At 36.5% G+C, this 25,798-nt stretch overlaps 1 protein-coding gene across 3 annotated transcripts in view; it reads right to left on the bottom strand.

Annotated features, from left to right (window-relative positions):
* The window catches only part of LRGUK (leucine rich repeats and guanylate kinase domain containing), a 143,410-nt gene that overhangs the window by 25,215 nt on the left and 92,397 nt on the right, over positions 1-25,798 (bottom strand). For 2 of the 3 annotated variants that reach the window (XM_056799711.1, XM_056799713.1), the window contains 2 exons: positions 17,938-18,095; positions 10,772-10,860 (listed from right to left, as the gene is read on the bottom strand). In XM_056799711.1, coding sequence (XP_056655689.1) covers positions 10,772-10,860; positions 17,938-18,095 — 247 coding nt within the window. Of the gene's footprint in view, positions 1-10,771; positions 10,861-10,900; positions 14,909-17,937; positions 18,096-25,798 lie in introns of those variants that run through there. The other variant, XM_056799712.1, reaches the window with a different exon arrangement.

Genomic DNA, 25,798 nt, shown 5'->3' with positions numbered 1-25,798 from the left:
GGCTGGTCCTTTCCATTCAACTGAGCAGCTAAAGCTAATTTTGTATGCTGTCTTCTGCTGCTAGTTTTCAAATTCCCCAAGAGTACTAAAGTCTTGCTTTTCTATTTCTATCCTCAGTAATCCACTTTGATTATAGTAAGAAATTAATCAAGACACTTTCATTTCTTTTATTCTTTTATTTATATGCATCAAACTTAAGGTAAATTGTCTTTATTCTTCCTCCAACCATTGTGTCTTTGAGCAGCTAATGAAGGTAGCATATATGTTGACTAAAGTCTTGTCCTACTTTTCATACCTTTAGAGTAGTGACCTCACTATATAATTTTTTTTTTGCCCTTCATGTTTTCTAAGACTGCCTTTGGTTAAAATAGTATAGGAAAAGAAAAATACAAATATTTCAAATCCATCTCCTACCCTAGTTATAAATATTGGATTCAATTTAAAGTCTATACTTTCATCTTTAAATTCAAAGGAAGAGTACCACTTGCTTATCTTAAGGACCCTTGCTTGCTAGCCCAAAAGACATATTTTCTTTATATACCGTAACACCAGCTTTAAGATCAGCAGATACCAATCTGACTGACAGTCTTTGAGGATTTCTTTGATGAGTTAGTGGTAGAGGATCATGAAAATTAAATTTCTTCCCAGACTCAACTCACCTTTCATCTAGTATTGATTTTTATTTTCCTGGCATGATACACCGTCATTCACTCTTTCCTACCGATTAGAACTCCCCAAAGATTGCCTAAAATGCTCTGCTTCTATCTATAGCATTCTGTAATCTTTCATCAAGCCTTTATCTCCAGGTGCTTCACCTACTTTATATCACTGTCTATGGCTTCTCTGTTCCATTATGGCCTTCTAATTTCAGCCAACTCATATTACTCCCATGTAAAGTACTGCCTCCTTTCATTTATAGACATTTTAGTTGCTAAAAGGGGGCAGAAAAAGGGCACGTAAGTTAGGAAAGTAGCTCGAGGTTGTTTCCAAGACTTGAGAGAAAACTGCTCCTCAGATAAATGTACCAAGAGGACTTGTTTGAAAGCAGCTCAGACAAAATGACTACATAGTGGAGGGGGTTGGAGGTGGCTGCCATGTATTGCTGTCCATCAGAGCATATATTACTCTTTCCGGTGAAGGATATAGCTGCAAAACTAAATCATAAAATTGTTTGGGGATGATGGGAAAATTGTATGTTATCTGTTTGTGTTATGCCTGATTGAATTGTGGGTTTTGTTCTTTTTATCTTTTTAACCTGAGTTAGAGAAGGGTCAGTTCTCATGAAGCAGCCCTGAGTTGAGACAGCAGAAGTTGTAGGAGATGTGAATATGAGAAGATACAGCAGCTACTTGAAGATAGAAACTGATGGCAGAGACTTCCTATCATCCCTATCTTCATGGTGTTGGGGAAAGAGGCAAAATGAAGAAGAATCAGGAGACAATAAGAGTTTCTTTGGGTAGAGTACAATGATGGAGTCAAATAAAGTCAAGCAGGTACTTGGCTGGGTAGAGGGGTCTGTACCTGCTAGAAACTGATTGGAAGAAAGCAGAATCTTCCTCCTGTGTGATGCTTACTGCCTTTTGGCACTGTTTATAGTCTGCAGGAGAGAAAAGCTCTCAGGAGCTTGCCTGCTTTGCCCTCAAAAGGAAGAACCAGAACTGAGGAGGAAAGGCTTTGCATCTGCTTTACTGCAGGCTCGACTGATGCACTTCTTTGCTAAGAAATGATTGGAGAAAAGAGATCTGGCTAGGGAGAGGCTGCATTGCTTGATAGCACTACAGCTTCAGAAGGGCAAATCCCTTAGTCTTGTCTGTATTACCCTTTACTGGCCTCTCCAAAAGGGGAAACCCTTTAGAGCCCATAGAGAATAGACTGGATTCGGTTGGCAGATTCCAGACTTGAGAAGACTGCTGCTTTACTGAGAGATTGTGATATTGATGAGCTTACCATTATTTCGGCAGCCTTAGAGTGGCCAAGAAGTGACTTGGTCCATCTGGAAGGTGAAAAGTCTTAAGTGAAGTAGGGGATGGCTAGTATTAGATTATATCCTAAAAAAGATCTGTGAACCAGAGGTATGAGTTGCCCACCGCATATGGGTTACCCTCCTAATAATTGTTCCTCAAGACATTCCTAATTGTTAGATATCTATATACTGTGCATGGGCAGAAATGTTTATAGGTATAGATGGTTAGAGTTTGGTTATTCCTATTTTGCCCTCTATTAACTATATATTATGAATACATTTGAAGTTACCTTATTTAATAAATGTTTTGTGTTTAAGAATCAATAGCTAAAGATAGGGGAAAAGAACCTACCTGTATAAAAATATTTATAGCGGTCTTTTTGTGGTGGTAAAGAATTGGAAACTGAAGGGAAAGCCATCAATTGGGGAATGACTGAACAAGCTGTGGTATATGCCTGTAATGGAATACTATTTGCCATAAGAAATGACACACAAGACAGTCACAAAAGGCCTGGAAAGATTTGTATGAAGTGATACAAAATGAAGTGATCAGAACCTGGAGAACACTGTACACAGTAACAATCAATAATGTCTGATGATCACCTGTGAATGACTCAACTATTATCAATAAGACAAAGATCCAGGACAACTCCAAGGGACTCATGACAAAAGAAAAAGGATATCCACCACCACAGAAGGAACAGATGAGGTCTGAATGCAAATCAAAATAGGACATTCTTTACTTTATTTCCTCCATGAATTTTTCTCTAGTGAAATCATTGTATGTCTTCTCTCACATGATGAACAAGAAAATATGTATTATGTGATAATATAGGTATAACTTACATTACATTGCCTTCTTAGGAAGAAAAGAAAGAGCATGAATTGTAAAATATTAGAAGATGAATATTAAAAATTATAATGACATAATCTGGAAAAATAAAAATTTATTACAATAAAGAGTCAATGATAAAATTGTGCCTGATTTATGTAATTGTAGAACATACTTATGAGGTTCAAGAACTACAGTGGTCTTCTCAAGTATTCACATAAACATAGATACTTCCTCCCCGCCTCACTCTTAGTATATGTGTGTATATATATATATATAACTTGGAAAGTATGAAGCAGTATGGTGGCCATGATCAACCACCTTCTAAGAAACTCTTCCCAACCTATCAACATGAGTGTAGGTCAAAAAGAGAGAGCCAACCAAAAGAGTAGGAAGAGAGGTGTACAAGTGCCATTTGGACATCATGTCCACTCCCAGAAAGAATGTGTCAGCACCATTACTTGACCTATCACTACATTTCCTTTCTTTTATTTTAAACTTCTAAAATAATAACATAATACAGATTTGATTCCATTAGTATATAAAGCTGGACAGAGTAAATGATTTAGGGAAAATATCTAATCAATAACGAGGCACAAATTCCTGGCTAATTTCTTATTTGTCATGCTAACATGGCATATACCATCTTCATATGGCTTTAAGCTTCCACAATGTACTAGTAATGGTCAGTGGTACTTTTAGATTGAGTTCAAGGTGTCTTTGGAAGTCACAGGCTAGAAATGTTCACTAGGGGACATTGGAATCTTCTGCTGTTCCTTGCTTCTCCTTTCTTTCCTCTGGGAGTCATGGATTCTAGGTACTTGTTCCAGTGTTGCCACTAACTAGCTACGTGATTTTGGATAAGAGACATTAGCGATCATCAGCATGGTATCATTGAAAGAGTTAGACAACCTGGATTTAAATCTTGGTTCTGTCAATAATTAGAGCAGTGAGGGGGAGCAGTGGATAGAGTGCTGGACCTGGGGTCCGGAAGACACATCTTCCTGAATTCAAATCCTGGTCTTCAGATACTCACTTAGCTGGGTGACCCTGGGCAAGTTACTTAACCCTGTTTGCCTCAGTTCTTCATCTGTAAGATGAGCTGAAGAAGGAAATGGCAAACCACTCCAGAATCTTTGCCAAGAAAACCCCAAATGGGGTCACAAAATGTCAGACATGACTGAACAACAACACAGGCTATCAATTTTGTATGACCTTGGATAAGTTCCTTCCACATTGTGATCTTTGATTTCATTGAACTAGATGAATTTTAAGTCTTTTTCATACTAAAACTGTGATGCTGTGAGTCTATGATGTCAGCCAACTTCTTGTCCATGCAGAAACCCTTTCTACAATAAGGAGCTCACTTACTTTATTAAATCACCTTTCCATAATTAGTTCTAATAAACAGAAAATGCTTCCTTTTATATATATGAAATCTATCTCTTTACAACTTCCACCTATTTATCTTAATTCTGTTCTCTGTAGTAATGGAGGGGGAAAACATCATTTATGGATTATCTCCCTCAATTAAGAGTATGAGGTCCTTGAGAGGAAGGACTATTTCATTTTTCTATATGTATTCCCAGCACTTAGTATGGAGTTTAGCACATAGTAAGCACTTACTACATGCTTTTTCATTCAATCATTCCTTCTTTCCTTTCTCTTCTTTTTTTCTCTATTCCTTTCTCCCTTTTCCCTCCTTCCTTTCCTTCTTCAGACAAAAGAGACAGCTCCTTTGATTGTTCATCACTCAAATGCAGTACTTTAAAGTTCATAAAGTGTTTCCTCCTCAACAACCTTTAGAGGTTAAGAGGGGAGGATTATTACTGTTCCTATTTATAGATGAAAAATGCTAAAACTTAGAAAGATTGAGCAAATTGTCTGTGGTTACCTAGCTAGCAGCTATCAAAGTTAGGATTCCATTCTAGGTCTTCTGATCCCAAGTCCAGTGCCCTTATCACTATGCTCTAGTTTACTGGTAAGACTCTCAGACTGGATCCTCTTTCTTATTTGAATGCCTCAGAGACCGAGGACTAGGACTTCGCTCTACTAGTACCTCTAAGGCCATCCCTGCTCTATACTGAATGCAAGACCTTTGTAATGTACCAAAACAGGGAGGAGCATCGAGCTCTGAAAATCCTTCTCTGATTGTGAACATGTCTGGTCTCTGGTAATCACTGGATCACTTTCTTCTATAAATTTAATCTTCTAAGAAGCTGGTAACAAGATGAATGAAGAGAAAGTCTTCCTTCCACCAGCTCTGAGCTCTTTGCTTAGACCAGCCTTCTTGGTCCAAAGCAAATGTCCTTTTAGTCACAGACTCCTTCTATAACCTGTGGAGATTAACCAAGCCTTATTTCTGCCAGCTAAATAGGAACTAGGTAATAGACCTTCGTCATTCATCTCAAAATGTTTCTGGGTTCATTGTTCCCCAGCTTTCAACTCCAAAGTTCTCTTGCTGGTCAAATGCAGATTAGATTCTGGGAAACAATATAATGTGGTCACCTTTGCATTAAGAAAGTGCTTTATCTTTTATCCCTTCAACTAGAAAAACTTTCTAAATCTGATGGGGCACCCCTTAACATTAAAGCATGAGAGATATTAAATCTGGAAGGGACCTAAATGACCATCTGGTATCTTCTCCCTATTTTACAGAGGGAACTAAGACCCAGAGTGGCAACATTACTGGGGGTCAGGAAGCAAATTAGTGGCAAAGTCAGTAGCATATCACTGTCTCCTGATCACTAGCCTAGTCTATGCATTCTACTGTATTCTGTATTCATTTGGTTATTCGACAAGAACTAATTAATGTCTATTATGCACCAGACTATGCTAGGTTTTGTGCCAGGGATACAAAGACAAAAAAAAGAAAGAAAGAAAGAAAGAAAGAAAGAAAGAAAGAAAGAAAGAAAGAAAGAAAGAAAGAAAGAAAGAAAGAAAGAAAGAAAGAAAGAAAGAAAGAAAGAAAGAAAGAAAGAAAGAAAGAAAGAAAGAAAGAAAGAAAGAAAGAAAGAAAGAAAGAAAGAAAGAAAGAAAGAAAGAAAGAAAGAAAGAAAGAAAGAAAGAAAGAAAGAAAGAAAGAAAGAAAGAAAGAAAGAAAGAAAGAAAGAAAGAAAGAAAGAAAGAAAGAAAGAAAGAAAGAAAGAAATTGTCCTTAAGAAGCTTACATTCTATTTGGGGTAAACAAAATGTGGGGTGTGGATATACGTATACCTGTGTATTTACACACATACACATGTATACATGTATATATTAGGACAGAAAACACCAGCAATTTGCAGGAGTGATCTTAACAAACTTCCAGGATAAGGAGATGCTTGAGCCAAACCTTGAGAGGAGCTAGGGGTTGTATGAATCTGCAGAGGTGAAGAGAGTATACATTCCAGGCAAGACATTTCCTTCCTCATGGTCAGAGGTTAAGGGATGATCCTAGATCCATGGGTATTGTAGATATGTTTCTAATAGAATAACTATATAATCTACTTTGTCATTTCTGCTTATTTCAAGTTGCAAGGAAAATTAATATTTCTTCCCGTGCTTGTACATTTTCATCTGACTCCCTGCTACAATCTATTCTTATTAATCATTGATACCCCATGAGGAAATAACTGCATCTCTCTCTTTAAATTGTTCAGTTATGTTAAATGGATTTTAAAATGTTCATGAAGAAAAAGAGTTTGGCCTTGTTATGAAGCCTCTAGCAGAAAGCTAGGTTTTTAAAAAAAAAATTATAGAAGCGGAACAATTCATCAGACAAAAAAAAATCTCTATCAGCATTGATACAGAGGGAAGAGGTAGCATTCTGTGATTCTATATAGGTGAGAGACTTGAATAGAATCATGGTTGCCAAGGAAACCTTTTCTTGATTCAAGGAGATTACCAAGGGGTTTGATGCTAACTCAAGGAATCACACTGGAATTTTTTTCTTCCTTTTCTATTTTTTTTTCCATTAGAGGGAGAGTAAGTGAGCAAGGCTGAAATTACATTTTAGAACTGGTTCTAAAAGCCATGAGTATTAGAAAGCCCATGCTGCTATAAAGGGACAGACCAGTTAGAAAATGAACTAAAGAGTCAAATGACTCTCCTTTCAATAAGCTGAAACAGTGGGCAGAGAAATTTAATAGTCAGAAGTCAGAGCAGGGCAAAACACGTTAAAATAATGTTAAGCAGACATGAAGCCTGAAGTGTCTGGACACCAGAAGAGTAAGGGTAAACATTTTTCCTCAAAGTAAAAAGAATTAGAGATGGACAAAGCCATGTCTAATAATTGATTTCTCAATGATCAATAACTACCCAAAGTAAGCCTATTTGCCCCATACAGTCATCTGTATAATGGGAATAATAATAGAATGTACTTTCCAGGGCTATTTTGAGGATCAAATAAGATAATCTTTGTAGAGTGCCTAGCACAGTGCTTAATGCAGAGTAAGGACTATATAAAAGCCAGCTGTTATTATTGCCTTCTTGATGTTATGTCTACAATTTGGGTAGCTACCACTAAATGAATGGTATGGTATCTCCTTTTGTACAAACAAAACCAATGTAACCAAAATTTGAAGGGAAGCAACATACTGGGGAAAAAATCTTCATAATAAAAACCTCTGACAAAAGTCTAATTTCTCAAATTTATAAGGACCTAAGACAATTGTACAAAAAAATCAAGCCATTCCCCAATTGATAAATGGGCAAGGAACATGATAAAGAAATCAAAATTACCAATAAGTCCATGAAAAAGTTTTATAAATCTCTTATAATTAAAGAAATGCAAATCAAAACAACTCTGAGGTACCACCTCATTACCTAGCAGATTGGCCAATATGACAGCAAAAGAAAGTGATAAATGTTGGAGGGAATGTGGCAAAATTGGGACACTAATGCATTGCTGGTGGAGTTGTGAATTGATCCAACCATTCTGGAAGGCAAATTGGAACTATGCCCAAAGGGCACTTAAAGACTGTCTGCCCTTTGATCCAGCCATAGCACTGCTGGGTCTGTACCCCAAAGAGATAATAAGGAAAAAGACTTGTACAAGAATGTTCATAGCTGCACTCTTTGTGGTGGCAAAAAACTGGAAAATGAGGAGATGCCCTTCAATTTGGGAATGGCTGAACAAATTGTGGTATGTGTTGGTGATGGAATACTATTTTTTTTTGGAAAATTTATTTAGTCAATTTAGAACATTATTCCTTGGTTACAAGAATCATATTATTACCCTTCCTGCCCTCCCTCTACCCTTCCCGTAGCCGATGCACAATTCCATTGGGTTTTAAGTGTGTCCTTGATCAGAACCTGTTTCTATGCTGTTCATGTTTGCACTAGGATGACCATTTAGTCTCCATCCCCAATTATATCCCCCTTGACCCATGTAATCAAGCAGTTGTTTTTCTTTGGTTTTTCTGCTCCCACAGTTTTTTCTATGAATGTGGATAGTGTTTTTACTCATAAGTCCCTCCGAATTGTCCTGGATCACTGCATTGCCACTAATAGAGAAGTCCATTATGTTCGATTATACCACAGTGTATTAGTCTCTGTGTACAATGTTCTCCTGGTTCTGCTCCTTTCACTCTGCATCACTTCCTGGAGGTTGTTCCAGTCTCCATGGAATCCCTGCAGTTCATTACTCCTTTGAGCACAATAGTATTCCATCACCATCATATGCCACAATTTGTTCAGCCATTCCCCAATGGAAGGGCATCCCCTCGTTTTCCAATTTTTTGCCACCACAAAAAGCACAGCTATGAATATTCTTGTACAAGTCTTTTTGATGGAATATTATTGTGCTAAAAGGAATAATGAACTAGAGAAATTCCATGTGAACTGGAAAGACCTCCAGGAATTGGTGCAAAGTGAAAGGAGCAGAACCAGGAGAACATTGTTCACAGAGACTGATACACTGTGGTACAATTGAACATAATGGACTTCTCTAGTAGCAGCAGTGCAATGATCCAGGACAATTCAGAGGGACTTATGAGAAAGAACACTATCCAAATACAGAGAAAGAACTGTGGGAGTAGAAATGCAGAAGAAAAACATGTGACTGATCATGTGGTTTGATGGGGATATGATTGGGGATGTTAACTTTAAAAGATCACTCTACTGCAAATATGAATAACATGGAAAAGGATTTTGAACAATGATACATGTAAAAACCAGTGGAATTGCTTGTTGGCTCTGGGAGGGAAGAGGGAGGAGGGAAAGAACATAAGTCATGTAACAATAGAAAAATATTGTAAATTAATTAATTAAATAAAAATTAAAAAATGGAAAAAATTTAAACTTCTCTTATTTGATACAGTAATATATGCCTATGATGGTCAGCTATTTCAGTCATTTCTGACTCTTTGTGACCCCATGTGGGGTTTTCTTGGCAAAGAACCTGGAGTGCTTTGCCATTTCCTTCTCTAGCTCATTTTACAGAGGAGGAAACTGAGGCAAACTGAGATCTAGAATCATACAGCTAAGAAGTGTCTGAGGGCAGATTCAACCCAAGTCCCCCCGCCTTCAAGCCTGATGCTCTCATCATGGCACCATCTAACTGTTCATAAACAGAGTTTTCAAAATATTGGTTTGTACTCTGTTTTCAGCATAATTTTATCTTAATCCAAAAAAGTCAAAATTTTTGACCTACATCAGTTCATTGCTAAAGTTTTCGTCAATACATTTATTTATATCTGACATGTATAACAAAATTTTTATAAGTCCAAACTCCTGCAGAAGGTAACTGTTCTCTGAAGTCTCGCTCTTCCCATCTCTGCATGGTACAGAGCCCATGTGCAGCCCCCACAGACTTACAGCTGTATTATTTGCATATTTGCTCTTCAGAGGTGTGCCTGGAAGTAATATGCTTGACTGAACTGTACAGGCAACTAACTACAATTCAGTGATTTTCCACTTCTGGAAAACCAGGTGGAACTGAGAATAAAGGAGACTTTGCATGGAGAAGAAGAAAAAAACCAAACACCTCTCCTCTATCATTAAGGAATAATGACTTGTTAAACTAACCTTCATGGATCACAAGTTGGAAATACAGGATACCTGTAGTTAAATACTAACAGGCACATTCTCTCTCTCTCTGTTTCTGTCTTTCTTTCTCTCTCTGTGTCTCTCCCCTTCTTTCTATTTCTGTCTCTTTCTCTGTCTGTCTCTGTCTGTCTTTCTCTGTCTCTTTGTTTCTGTCTTTCTCTTTCTGTCTCTGTCTCTCTCTTTCTGTCTCTGTCTCTTTCTCTCTGTCTGTCTGTCTGTCTCTCTTTTCTGTCTCTCTCTCTCTCTTTCTCTCTCTCTATATATACATATATATATATATATACACACACATATATATACATATATAATTTATATATATAAAACTCTTACCTTCTGCCCAAGACAGAAGCATGATAAGGGCTACACACCTAGGGTTAAGTGACTTGCCCAGGGTTACACAGGTAGGAAGTGTCTGAGACCAGATTTGAACCTGGGTCCTCTACTGATGTACTTTCTATTGTACTATCTAGCTGCCCCTAGGTTTGCCTCAAAACACCCTGAGGCTATAGCCTGAAAACTGCAAGGGAAATTCTCTGTTTTTATAGATGAGGATACTGAACTTACAGAGAAGTTAAATGACTCATCCAGGCTCATAAAGCTGTAATTATCTGAGCAAGAATGTGGCAGTTCTTCTTGACACTAAGGGCCATACTCTCCCCATTACACTAAGCTGCCATTACAGTGATCCAGACACCAACTTTTTATTTGATTATAATTATTTAATCACTTTCTCATTCTTCCTTTATGAAAGCATATTTGTTACAGAATAGTGATAAACTGAAAAGGGAATATGATTGAATTAAAATTGGCTCAATTTGACATGTTCTCTAGGGAATTTCTGATTTTTATTGATAATTTAGGAAACAAATGGCATATATGAACACTCAAAAAATTTTTAAATGAGAAAAAATGTATGGATTGAAAATTTACTTGATATAAAATGGTCTTACCTTTGAAATAGGGTTGTATAATCTGCAGGAACCTTTCCCATTAGGGCTTGCCGGGCTGCTTCACGCCGTTTCTGCATAGAAGTTATTTCCTAGGCAACAAATATGATCACCAATTATATTCATATTAAAAAGACTATAAAGGGTATATTCACACCCTTTGACCCAGGAATAGAATACCAGGCCTGGAATAAAGAAGATCTGAGTTCAAATCTAGCCTCACGTACTTACTAGCTGTGGGACCCTGGGCAAGGCACTTAACACTGCTTAGCTCAGTTTCCTCCTGTGAAAAATGAATTGCAGAAGGAAATGGCAAACTATGTCAGTATCTTTGCCAAGAAAACCACATGTGGGGTCATATAGAATCAGCTGTGACTGAAAAATGACTAAACAACAACAAAAAACAAATCATGGTACATGAATGGAATAAAATATTAGTGTGCTATTTGAATGGATCAGGATAATTGATGAGGGTTGGTATCTGAGAAAGCTTCAGAGATTTGTATGAAATGAAGTATAGTCAAGTGAGAAGTCCAAAAGCTCAAAACTTCCATTTATACAGTAGAACCAGGAGAACAATTTTCATATTGACAACAGAGTAAAGACAAACAACACTGAAAGGTTGAAGAACTCTGAGCAACACAAGACCATCCACAAATCCAGAGGATTCATAGTGAAACATGCTACCCATTCAACAGATAGACTTAGGGTATAGCCCAAAACAGTTTTTTTGGAACATGGCCAATGGGAGAATTTTTTGGCTTAATTTTACATATTTTTACAAGGGTTTTCTCTTTTTTGCTGTTTCATCTAGAAGAGAGGTGTAGCAGTCCACCCCTAGCTATGGGCAAGGGGAACAGTTGGTATGTACAGATTGTCTTAGAAGAGAGCATGCTCAGTCTTGAGCATGCTCAGTCTTGCACATGGCTGGGAAAGCCTCTGACCTTTGACCCCAGCTTCCCCCAGGTTAGGCGGGAACACAGGTTTCTTTGTGCTCACCTGGTTAAGAGAAACCACACTTATACCTTGTCATTAACCAATGATCATCATCCCTATGTACTGTGTATATTTGCATATCAAAGAGATTAAATAGGGCCCAGCCAGCTCCGCCTCGCTCTCTTCTGCTCTTGCTCCCTTCCAGCTCGTACTGATGGCTGTCCTTGCTGGAGCCTGGCCTTTGGCCAGGCTCCATCTTTAATCTTTCTCTATCATCTCTCTGACCTGTGTGGTATTAAATGTGGATCTCTGGACTCATAAAAGCCTTCGGAGTGGTCCTTTGATCAAAGCTTGGCTGTGGCTTATGGATAATTAATAAAGACTCTGTCATCCCCCTCGTGGTATCTAAAACTTCTATCCTGTTTCTATTTTCCTACCTTAAAGCTTCTCTCCCCTCTGAGGAAGCTTTAAGGGGGGGATAACAGGGAGAGGAAATAAATTTTGTTAAATTAATAAAAATTCATTTAACTAAAAAAAAGTAAAAGGAGACACCAGGGAGTGAAAAAGATGATGGTATAGTACCTAGAAAAATAACAATAATGATGGTTGACATTTGTGTGGGTCATTATGGTTTAGAAAAGAGTTTATATGGTTTTATTTGACCTCACAGTGATCATCAGTTGGAGAGTCCTTGGTGGCATTAAGTCCAACCCAACCCCTTTATTTTACAGAAGAAAAAACAGGCACAGGAAAGTTAAATTATTTGCCCAGAGTCACACAAATAATAATTGTCAGATGCAGGATTTGAACCCAGGTCTTCCTGGCTATTGGTCTAGCTCCCTATCCACTATGCTATACTGACTCTTTGAAAGCTTTCCAATAAGAGTTGAATGAGCACTTGCTGAGGATACTGCAGAGGAGATCCTTGTTCAACTACAAGCTGGACTAGACCTCTGGAGTCCATTCTAACAGGCTCAGGAAAGCCCTGATCTTGTCCTCATCTCCCTCCAAATAGTCCCCATCCATCACATACTGGAGGATGCTTGACATTCAACCTTGGAGTTTACTCCATTCAAAGTACTATGGCACAAAATGGAGCCACTACTGGGCTGGCATGGAGTCCTTCCTAGTGCCCCTAAAAGGATATCTTATAGACATAAAGTGAAAAGTAGAGGGAAAAGCAGGCCATCAAAAGAGAAAAAATAATAAGGTGAGAAAAAAGAGTGAGAGGGAAGAAGAAATTAATTTAAAAAAGTCATCAAGTCAATAAAAACTACTAAGGATTTACAGAGGTATGGGACATTGTTGTACCAAGATGTGCCAAAGAATGTATAATAGAAAAGGGGTAAGCCAAATTAGAACTTTATACTCATTTAAAAAACAGGCATAGTTTTGCATCTCCAAAGATTCCAGTGTCCAAAACCTCATTATTGAAATCCTACCCATCCTCCCAGCCTCTCCTCAAATGCTACTTTTTTTTTTTAGAAGCCTTCTTTAATCTCCTTAGTAAAAACTTATCTTTTCCTCCTAGGAATTTGCATCATCCCCTTCTCTAATGCACTTATGTTCTCTTCGTATTTATATTTTATTGTTATGAGTAAATGTCATTTCTCCTCTAATACGGCAAGCTCCTTGAGAACTTCCTTTAAATTTCTTTCAGTGCAATATTCTGCATGTAGAAGGTATTCAATAAATATTTTTGAATGAATGGCTAGTAAGCGTATGAAATATAATTATAATATACTAAGTGATTCCCACAAGTCCTAGGAAAAATAGTCTCAATTCAATGCAAAAAGCATTTACAGGTGTGTGGTATGTGCAAAGAATTGGGGATAGAAAAGCTAAAAAGAAGCAGTCTCTAGCCTCCAAAATTGCAGAATATGGTAGGAGATTAGATGTATTCACACAGAAATATGATACATGGTAGAATGTGATATGAGTATTTGCTAGACTCAGACAGTGCTCAAAGAACATGTAAAGAGGGAGAATTTTTTTTTAAGTTGAGAGGAATTGGAGAGGAAAGGGGAGATAAGGTCAGAGAAAGCTTAGTTATTAACTAATAATGGAAATTCAAAGAACAGAAGATGAGATGTGTGACCGGACTTAAACAACCACAATCTGGAAAGGCATCAGGCAAGTGAGTTTGGAGCAATTGTGAAGAAAGGGAGGGAAATTATTTGAAAAAGAATAATTTGATCATTCAAAAATTAATCATACCCTTTCTCATTTTTGATAAAGTCTCCAGGAGGAAAGGGGAACTATATGTGATGAGGTAGATTAACCAATTTTGCTTTTTAGTGCAAAAGTTCTCCTCTAAAAACAATTAACAAGGTTTTATTATTTATTTTAATCTATTTCTGGCACTGTTGGAAGGAAAGCTTTCGAACAATCAAAAACTGTTAATGGAAAGGGTCAACTGCTGACTATTTCTGTCTTTCTCCAACATTAAAATGCTAGTTTTCTTTTCAAAATCCTAATCTTTCATCTTAGAAATCAATACTAAATATTGGTTCTAAGGCAGAAGAGTGGTAAGGGCTTGGCAATGCAGGCTAAGTGACCTACCCAGGGTCACACAGCTATGAAGTGTCTGAAGCCAAATTTGAACCCAGGGTCTTCCATCATCTCTAGGTCTGGCTCTATTCAATGAGCCATCCAGCTGCCTCCAAAATGCTAACTTTCACTAGAAGTAGCATCAATGGCTTGAATCTGTTCCCAAAATATATGCAACCAGCTCTGTCAAAAAAGGCATAATTCAGCACATCACCGAAATTTTAGTGTTTTCTCTTGAGTCTTTTTAAATGCTGCTCTTGGGCAGCTATTAACAAAGGATATTAGCCAAGTATATTTTGTAGCACCATCTGCACACCACCTCCGAGATCCTGGATTAATAAAAATCTCTCTCTTTAGGAACAAATTAAGAAATGTGATAAAGCCCCATGAAAATCTGAAGTTTTATAACATCATTGCACCTGTATGTTTAAAAAGAAAAACATGGCAAGGAGAAAAAAAAAGCAACAGCAAAATCTGGGACATCTCTGGTGATAGTTGTAGGTCAGTCTTTCAGGATAGCTTCAGTACATGGGAGGAGACTCTTCTTTTTTTTTTTCATTTTTACCAAACAAATTCATGGGCTCATGTCTAATCAGTCACTTCCAGTGTGCTAAGATAGCATTGGCTGTTTGCAGATGGCATTGTCCAACCCTTCTAAATGAACAAAAACAATAATACAGAATTAAAGAATTGGGTTGTAAGATTAATTCTCAAAGCTTAATAAGGAGTTTTTTACCCTGGTTATCTCTATGCATGACCCTGACTCTAGCAAGGATCAGTCACTAACTTTATTTAAGTTAATTAATATTTCTGAGCCTCAGTTTTCTCATCAGCAAAATGTAAATAGCAATATAAACTTTATAAAAGTGTGTGTTATTACAGCTTGAGAAAAGGTAGCTTTGTACAAAGTCACACTGTTTTGTGGCAGAACTAGAATTAGGAAATATTTTAAAATTAAGTAATCTGCTAAGAGTATTTTTTAAATAAAGGTTGAAGGTTTTCTGATGCTTTATTCCTACTCTACATCAAGGAAAACCTTAGGACAATCTTTAGCTCTTCCACATAAACACATAGATTGTGATATCTTTTCTCATTCAAGGCTGCCCTTAATGTTGATATTAATCTGATTTGATTTACTTTATTGCAAGGTGGTACTGTAGATAGAGTGTTGAGCCTGGAGTCAGGAAGACTCATCTTCCTGAGTTCAAATCTGGACTCAGAAATTTATTAACTGTGTGACCCTGGATCAGTCACTTAATTCTGTTGGTCTGAGTATCCTCATCTGTAAAACAAGCTGGAGAAGGAACTGGCAAACACTCCAGTATCTTTGCCAAGAAAACCCCAAATGGGGTCACAGAGACAGACATAACTGAAAAATGACTGAACAACTACACAAGCTGCTAGAATTCCTGATTTTCTGGTCTATCTATCCTGTCTCACCTCTACTCCATGATGAGGCATCAGAGCAGTACATTAGTGCAGGAGCATTCTACAGTAATTACATAAAAACACATTTGAAGAAGGAAGTGAATACAGCACACTATAATTTTATCTCTCAGTCAAGGCTGATATTTATTACTAACTCATACGGGCTAACTAATTCATGACCACAAGAAATAGGTCAGACCCTCAGGCAATTTTCTTTTCTTTCCAAATTCATAGCTTATTACCAGTATAATAGTTTACATTATTTGAACCCAAAAGGAAGTCCTTTCATATGGACTTTTTAAAAAATCACCACTAAATGCATAAAATGGGGAAATAGAAGTTCATGTGAAAAAATATTAGAGATTTGAATGGATCCACAGTTGAGTGTGAGTCAACAGTTGTAACTAAGAACTAACAGATCATTAGGAAAGACAGACATCGCGTCCTTGACTAGGGGTATATGGCAATTCCACTATACTCTGCCTTGGTTGAATCACCCTTGGAGCACTGTGTTCAGTTTGGGGTGCCACACTTCAAGAAGGACCATAATCCATAGGAGAGCATCTGGAGGGAGGCATGAGGATGGTGAATGGTCGCAATATCACGCCACATGAAAACTGATGATATAGCATAGCCTAGAGACAAGAAGACTTAAGGCAGATAATGTTTCGTTGTTCCATTGTTTTGGCTGTATCTAACTCTTTGTGACTCCATGCAAGGTTTCCTTGGCAAAGATCCTGAACTGGTTTGCCATTTCCTTTTCCGACTTATTTTGCAGATGAAGAAAGTGAGATCATTAGGGTTAAGGGACTTACTCAGGGTTCATAGAGTTTGTGTCTGAAGCCAGATTTTAACTCAGGAAGATGACTGGCTTGGAGCCTGGCATTCTATTCCTTACATAAACTTGCTGTGGATATGAAAGCTACAAGCAGTGGAGGACATCAAATGATGAGGAATTAGAATTATTCTTTTGCTTTCAGAGGTTAGAACCAGGGGTGGAAAGAGACCATTTAAGACTTGATTTAAGGAAAAAAATCCATAATTCCCAGAGCTCTCTAATAATGGAATGGGCTAACATGGAAAATGGTGAGCTTTCTCTTTACTGGATGTGTTCACAAAATGCATAGGTGGGAGGCAGGTAAGTGGCTTAGTGGATTGAGAGCCAGGTCTATAGATGGGAAGTCCTGGGTTCAAATGTGAAGGCAGATACTTTCTGACTGTGTCACCCCTCAGCAAGTCACTTAATCCCAATTGCCTAGGCTTTACCACTCTTCTGCCTTGGAACCAATATATGGTATTGATTCTAAGGTAGAAGGTAAAGGTTTAAAAAATGAAAAAGAAAGAAAGAAGTGACTACATGGTCGCCTCTTAAGGATTTTGTAGATTGGATTCTTGTTGTTAGAGCATTGAGCTAAATAGCCTATCTAGGGTTCCTTCTAACTCTGAGATGCTGTGACTATTTAATAATATTTTATAAACTGCTTTACATACATGATTTCATTGGAGCCTCACAACTATCTTGTGCAGTAATACAACTATTATTATCCTTATTTTAGAGATGAGGAAACTGAAATTTGAAGTTAAAGTTGGTCAAAGTCATAGAGCTAATTAATGGCAGAGCTAGAACTCATGTTTCCTAACACCCAAGTCCCAATCACTGTACAGAAAGAGTACCATAAATTATCATTAAATTAAAAAGTAACTTTTACATGGAACCTTTTTTTTAATAGCATTTGTTTTATTGTAGCCTTTAAAAAAATTCTCAATGAATACATTCTGGATCTATTATCAAATTAACTCATCTAGGAGAATTAGTGCATAAGTGATGTGCTAATTTGCACCTGAAAACTGCAAGTTTTAATATAGTCGAGTCTGATGTTAGATTGCACACCCTTATTCTAAATCTTATACCCAATGAGGGATCTGATTTGGTATAGATGAACAAATTATGGATTAGAGGCAGATATTTTTGTTCTGCATCTTGGCTCTGCCATTAACTAGCTTTGCAACTAGCTCAGGTTCCTCATCTGTAAAGTGGGCCTGGACAAGTGATCTCTATGGTCTTTTTACTCTCCAACATCCTATAAATCTAGTAGGTACAGAAAGACAAAAGTAAGGAATGTGTTCTCAGCTGGCATGGACAAGAGAGCAGTGTTTGGGGAAATCTGTTACTTTTTGAGAGAATTAAATCTCTTTTGAAGATAACACATTACAATATTCAGTTTCACCTTTGCCCCCATCTTTCCAACTCTTACCGCTGGTATTTCTTCTGCTAAAAGTCTGGCTGATAAGCTAATAACATAATTTCTGTCTGTGGAGTCCAGAAAATCACTGAATAGAGAATTTGAAGAAAGGTGCCAAAAAAATTCTTCATTTTCTGGTGATCTCCTGGCATATACTTCCTTGCTAAAATCTGGGAGGGAAAGGATCAAATTAAAAACAGAACTTTTTCAAAGTCTAATACAGTATTGGCTAAACAAGAGGTACTCACTAAACACACATAGATTGAATTGAATTAAAATATTCCAAAATATCAGTTAAAGCAGTAACCCTCTTGATCTAATTGTAAAAAGAATCAGTATTATTTCTCTTTCGGAAAAATGCTTCCTTTGGAAAAGTGAAAACAAAAGTAATTTACACAATGTTAAGAATAGTATCTAACATAGAGAGGAATGATAAAAAAGTTATTGTTAAATGAATTTATTAAACAATATATTAATTTATTCTTAAAGGATGGGGTCCCCATGAGACTAAGAGTATATAGCATTTAAATTTTCTTTATTACCAAGCCTCTAGGAGCAGTTTAAATACCTTGAAATTGTTCAAATCTGATAGGTAGATCTTCTGCATTATGAGTATTCATGAAGACCAATATGGGAGCACATCAAAACTTCTAGAATTATTTTAATAACATAGCAAAGGAGTAATTCTACTTACTAGATCCTATTTGAGTCAAAACCTAAATAAAATATAATTTTGTTCCGATGGCTTTTTTAAAACTAGCTTTCTCTCATAAATCATCTCCATTATAATGTAAACAATCATGATGATGCAATAAATACATGGCTGCTACTTGGTCCAGGGAGGCTGAGATGCTTGCCCTCACCCTCTTCCAGTAAGGGAAATGGATACATATCAAATCTGAGCCCACATACTTAGACTGGGTTCAGCCTTTGTGGGGGAGTCAGGTTGTCTAGAGAGAATTCAGGGTCCTCCCCCACCAATATGCTTTGGTTCTTTAACCCTCACTCACAAGCTCCAGAGAGAACTGCTTAAAATTTAGGTTTGACTCATATTTGGGATCTCTCTACAGAAACTAGAACAGTACTTTATGTAAAATGTGGATGAATAATTGAATTGAAAAGCATTTATTACTTGTTCACTAGGTGCAAAGCATGATGATAAATATTGTATGTATGTATGTATGCTAATTACAAAGAGAAAATCATGACAATCCCTAATCTCAAAAAGCTAATATTCTAACATGGGATGACAATCTATATAGGAACTTCTAACTTCAAGTCAGATAGAAAGATCCAGTAGACCCTTTAGTGTGCAGCAATAAATCATGTATAGGACAGTTATTTCCTCTAAACAAAATAACTGTTTAACATAAAAGAATCATAAGTACCCACTGACAAAGAATTTAAACAAGGAGCAACAATGTTCTATGATGACTGTTATACCCTCCCTGGAGGCTGATATTTCAAACATTCAAATGTGAAGCACTTTGTGGAACTGTTCAATCAGCAGTGAATCAACTTTCACCTTAGTTCTACACTTTTTAAAAAAACAATATTTTATTTTCCCCCAATTACATATAAAACCAATTTTTAACACTTAAAAGTTTTGAGTTCCAAGTTCTTTCCCCCACCTCTCCTCCTCTCTGAGATAGTAAGAAATCTATTATAGATTTTACATTTTCAATCATGTAAAATATCTTTCTGTGTTAGTCATTTTATGGAAGAGAATATGAACAAACAAAAAAAGAAGAAAAGTGTAGTATAATTTGGTCTACATTCAGTCCCCACCTGGGGGCTGAAGGTATTTTCTATTCTGAGTCTTTGGCATTGTTTTGGATCACTGTGTTGCTGAGAATAGCTAGATCGTTCACAGTTGTTCATCATACAATGTTGCTGTTACTGAGTACCACGTTCTTCTGGTTCTACTCACTTCACTTTGCATCAGTTCATGTAAAGTACTGCACTCCTTAGGAAGTTTTCTCCGAGTTTTTGTCTTCTGGCAAGTCAGGCCCAGCATATTTTCTTGCTGGTGATGATCTTCAAGACCTATAGCAGTTGCCAGAGGCTCCTTCCAAAGTGTAGCCAGTGCCAATTACATACTTAAGAACTTCTATGGTATGGTGGAAAAAACACTGACCCTGAAGTGGGAAGACATGAATTCAAATCCTCTCTCTGACACTAATATGTATGACCTTGGGGAAGTATTAACCTTCCTCAGACTTCAGTAACCTTATCTGTAAATTGAAGTGGTTGGACTAGATGATGTCTAAGGTCTCTCTTTCAACCATATGATTCTATGGTTTCCTCCCAGGCTGGAAATGTCTATCATAGGTTCAGTGACTTATATGCTCAGGGAATAGTCCAATACCCAAGAGCAAGAGGACCTAGAAAGCTCAAGTGTCCACTGCTATGCATTCACAGTTGCCATTTCTTTTGGAGTGAGAGAGGGCTCCCATTCTTCTTTCTGCCTCTTATAGGAAAATCCAGAAAGGGAATCTTAACTAGTACTCATTCTGAAGAGGGGATGGAAGAGAGAGCCAGATGGAAGATTCATTCCCTTTAAGGTCCACTAAGTGGGAGACACTTTCAGTGACCAATCCTCCCTGATACAGTTTGAATCCCTCTTCTTTCTCCATAGTACAAAAGAGCCATTCCAGAATGGGAGACCAAAGATCACCATTTGGCACTTAGATACTTATATCCCTGAATGTTTCCAAGGAAGCTCAATATATCTCATATGGAACAGACATGTGGATTTTTCTCTTGTTTGTTCCATGAGGCTTATTCTGATCTAATTAATACTTTGGTGAAATGACACAGTAGTAACATTGGTGTAGTTCAAAGAATGACTTCTCTTTTGATAGTGATTAAAACATTTTCAGTGAAAATTAGATGTTTGACTCATTAGCAGCTTTGAGAATATCCATGCTATGCTGACCATATTGTCTCAAATACTTCCTTTGGTAGGTGTTCCAGATAATATTTAAATATTTTCCATTATCTCAATCGTCTCAATGAACAAAAGATCAAGCTTTAAAAAAAACAACCCCAAACCAGAACTAATAGTGTCATAATACCCAGTGAAAGAGCTTCCTGATACAATTCCAGTAAAAAGTGTCTGAATTAAAATCAACCTTGAGGCAACATTTTAAAATAAATTGCTTTGCAGTCCCTAAGAAGAACCAAGTTCTCCAGAAAATATGGGGTAGTTAAACTTATTTAAACACCTATTATAAAGCATTAAATGAATTTAATGGTGCATAGTAGATTTTAAAGTTATTTCATGGATTAGTATCTTTGCCAAATGCAAGACTATATTAATGAAGTTTCCAAGGTACTGAAAACCACAATTCAATTGAATTCTAAATTGCTGAAACATTTAAGCTTAGGTGATTTAAAATGTGTCAGAATAACAAGAAATGTGTCAGAATAACAAGAAAAAAGTCTTATCTCTTTCTTTACTGTGATATTTTTATAACACTTTAACAGAACAGAGAATCTAGATTGCACCATAAGAGATAAAACATACATAGGAAAAACTATTTCATAGGTCTCTTTCACCCCCATTTCTTGTCCCCTAAATATAACAAGTATCTTATTACATGTAGGAAAGAAGAAATGAGAAATTCCAGAATTTCTATTTTCTGATGCTATATAGAGATAGACACATTTATAGTTGTAGATGAAACTACGACTAAAAGAAGGCTCTGGTCATATAGACTTTTAAATAACCAATTTCTATACAGCTGATTGTATCAATTACATAGGTAATACAATTAAGTTTTTAAACTGACCAAAAATATGAGACTGCCCAACTATTTTTCAATAAGGTAATTTTCATCATTAAAAATACTTTTGAAGAAATAAGAAAAAGATATCAGGCCTCTATCCTATTTATGTTTGATTGTTCATGGACCACCCTGGAACAAGATGAATTTAACAAAGGCTGGTACCCAGGTGGTCACAGAATCAATGGTATTTCAGGCACTTTTTTGTTTAAAATGGCCTCTTTCCTAACTTTTCAGTCTTCTTATTTCTTCCTTTCCACATTCCCTTTGATCTAAAGAAACTGGACTCATTATTCCTGATATAAGCCAGTCCATCTCTGGACTCTGAGCATTTCCATGCTCATGCTCTCTCTCCTTGTTTCATCCTTCTGTCCAGTCTCAGCTAAAACCCCACCATATGGAAGAAGAGGGAACTTTCTGAGGACAATTACTGTTTTTTTGCCTTTCTTTGTATTCACAAATCTTAGCATAGTGTAAAAATGGAGATTTGAACCCCAGACTTCAATCCCCAGAAGTCCTTGGTACTTCCCAGAATTCCCTATAATCTCACCTGGGTCCCCACCTGGGCGAGAACACAGTGTATTTAAACTGGCTGCAACACCTACTTTGACCTCTCTCTTCCTCAGCTTAAACATTGCAACATGTAGTAATTAGGCTGTGTGAATAGGCTAATCAGCCTTAGGCACCTGGCTTATTAATTTGTATCTTTGATTTCTAATAATCTTTAATAAACCTCATAAAATATAATACTTTTAGTAGAGAAACTAATTTAACTGTTACAATAGTGCCTGGCACATAGTGGGTACTTAACGACCCTTTGCTTTTATTAGTCTTTTTTTCTGTGAAAGCTTGAATTATACAAGTAAATGCATACATTACACAAAATATACAACATACATAAATGCTGACATAAGATATGACTGAAATATACATGAGTAACACTAGGTTTATAGCCCAAAGTGATCAAAGAAAGAGGAGAAGACCCATTTGTATAAGAATATTCATAATAGCTCTTTTGGTTTTGTTCTTCCAACAAAGAACTAGAAACTATGGATCAGTTGAGGAATGGCTGAACAAATAGTGATATATGCTTTTAAAGGAATTTTATTGTGTCATAAAATGATAAAGGGATGGATTCAGAGAAACTTTACATGAACTGATGCAGGGTGAAGTAAACAGCGCATGAACAATTTACACAATAATAACAACAATATAAAAGAAACAATTCCAAGATTTAAGAATGCAATGACCAGTCACGATTGTGAGGACCAATGAAGCAGTAAGCTACCCAACTCCTGAGATAATAGTGAGGGATGACATATATATACACACACACACACACACACACACACACACACACACATATATATATATATAACACAAGACATACATTTTCAGACATGGTCAGTGGATTGATTAGCTTGGGGTAATTATGAATTATTGTTACAAAAGTTTTGTTTCTCTTGGGGGAGTTGTGGGGACAGACAGACTAGTAATAATGTTACCCTCTCCAAAGAGGTGTGTCATTGAAGTGTTTAAAAGGAAAATCCAAGGAAATGCAGATTGAAACATAGACAAGCAGGATGCCTTTGAAAGTAGCATGTTGATTTTATTATATCCCTTTTAAGAAAAGAAAGCTATACATAATAGAAATTCATAGATCCTGTTTTAATCATCTTCTTTTCTACTGTTTATATGGAAATGCTTCTTCCTCCCCTTTTTGTTGTTAAGAGCAGGAATATTTCTCTTCTTAAAAGTGGTATGTTTAAACATCTGATTCACTTCCCCAACCTACTATCCATCTTTCCAAAATAAGTTCAGTTGGTTAATTAACACACTCATTCAGAAAAAGGATGTTTGTTTTTTAATTTCTGCTTCAATAGGTCATTTTTTCCCAGCAAAATCCCTTTTCAATCTTTGCAATCTTTCATTCTTCCCCCCCCCCCTGCCATTTGAACCAGAAGTTTCTTGAATCTCAGAGTTTTATAGAAGTCAGTCATTATTTCAATAAATCCACAACAGATAGAAAATGAAATTTCCCCCCACAGGCAGCAAATCCCAAACCAAGCAATATAATATTTATTATACAGTCATTTTAATAAAAATATACTGCCCAGAAGTGCAAAATGTAAATGTTTTTAATTTCACCTCAAAAATTATATATTTCATTTTGATTCTCTAAATACAAGTATTTCACTGATCTCCATGTTCTCATCAATATTCCTGAGCAACTTGCAGACTGCTTCCTAAAGTTTTCTACTTTTTGATAAATTCCTTTCCTCTATACAGGTTGCCAAAGCTTTTCATAGGAATTTGGAAGAAGATTCTTCTATTTGTTACCTGGTTTTACCAATGAAGATGATTAAATTTTAAGACCAAGATTCTTAATTTATTCTCCTCCAATTTTGTTATCCAATCTAAATTAGTTTGAGAAGGTGATGTATGGATTCAATTATGAATTCAGTAAATTGAGAATTTCCACAAGAAATGACCACTTTAAAAATGCATATCCTTAAATTTAAAAAAAGAGAGATTTACTTTCATTGATATATTAATGGCTGCATTTACACAGACAATGTAAAGTAGGTGCTTCTAATAGTATTTAAAACAGCTAAATGAACAGATTGATCATGCTCATATCAAGTTGTGAAAGTCAAGGTCTACTGAAAGGCACCATGGCGTAGTGGATGAGACTGAGGACGTGGAGTCAGGATGCCTGAGTCAGAATCCCAGCTTACTTAGCCACTAGTTATGTGTTCATACCTGAACTATTTATCCTCTCAAAATCTCAATTGTGTCACCAGTATGTTAAAGATGATGATGAAATTTACCTTGTGTACCTCACAAGTCTATTGTGAGGCCTTTTCAACTTTAAAGTATTATTTAATGTGAATTGTTATTTTTGGTTTGTCAGGAAAAAGGAATTTTGGAGCTATAGCTCTCTATGAACTGGGTCTGCCATTTGGAACAGAATTTCAATGATCCTAAGCAAGATTGAGTTGATTTTTCCAGGTTGTGATGAATAATAAGGAAAGAAACAATTCAGAGGAATTTTTCTCAACTGTAAAATGATACCTCATATGTTAGACTAATGAATCTATTAGACTTTAGAATTTGAATCTATTATTCATTAAGATGGTTAATTCTGAAAAAGCAAATTATTGTGATATATATATATATCTATATATCTTGTAGGGAGATAGCTCATCGTGTCCATCCATTCATCAGCCAAAGTGATTTTCCTAAAGTATGGGACATGTGATGTCATCCTCTATTCAATAAGCTCCACTGTGGCTCTGTATTAACTCCAGGACCAAAATATTAAGTCCTTTTATTTAGCATTTAATGCTCTTCAGAACCCAGTTAATTTCTACATTTCCATTCTTCTCACTCTCCTCCATGCATTTGACAATCTGGCTGCACTGCCCTACTTACTGTTGCTTTCACACAACTTTCCTTCTCCTATCTTTCTTAACTTTGCCTTGACTGCCCCCTTTATCCAGAATGCTCTTGTTTCTCACCTCTGCCTTCTGCCCCTCACCCCCACCCTAGCTTCCTTCAAGAATCCATTCAAATCTCATCTTTTCCAGGAGGATTTTCCTGATCAACTCTCTCTTCTCCTCTGCCCCTCCTCAGCTGTTAGTGCCTTCCTCTTTGCGATTATCTTCCATTTATACACACAGTATAGATAGCTAGTTCTACTATATGGTAGACATGTATACTATATTTATAGTAAATCTACTATATCGTAGATATATAGATAGTATGTGGACTATATCATGTGTATATAGAAATAGAGAAGAGATCTACATCCCCTAAAGAGTAGATAGATTTACTAAAGGCAGTCTACTGTATAACATACTAAATAGTAGATATATTATATCTAGATATATGCATACATGTATACATACACACATACACAGTCAATTCTCAACTTTTGTTGTGGTAACATTTCTAGAAAATGGCACAAAAGTCAAAAACGCAAATGTTGATACATTGAACCTATGGGGAAGAGGGAGTTGGGTTCTCATGACCACTAAAAATTGTAATCTTTTTTTAAAACTATAATCTTTGACTAGAGATTG

Source organism: Monodelphis domestica, chromosome 5 (genome assembly GCF_027887165.1).
Source record: "Monodelphis domestica isolate mMonDom1 chromosome 5, mMonDom1.pri, whole genome shotgun sequence".
Lineage (NCBI taxonomy): Eukaryota > Metazoa > Chordata > Mammalia > Didelphimorphia > Didelphidae > Monodelphis > Monodelphis domestica.
Note: the sequence above shows the minus strand (reverse complement) of the source record. Positions and strands in the feature narration are given on the sequence as shown.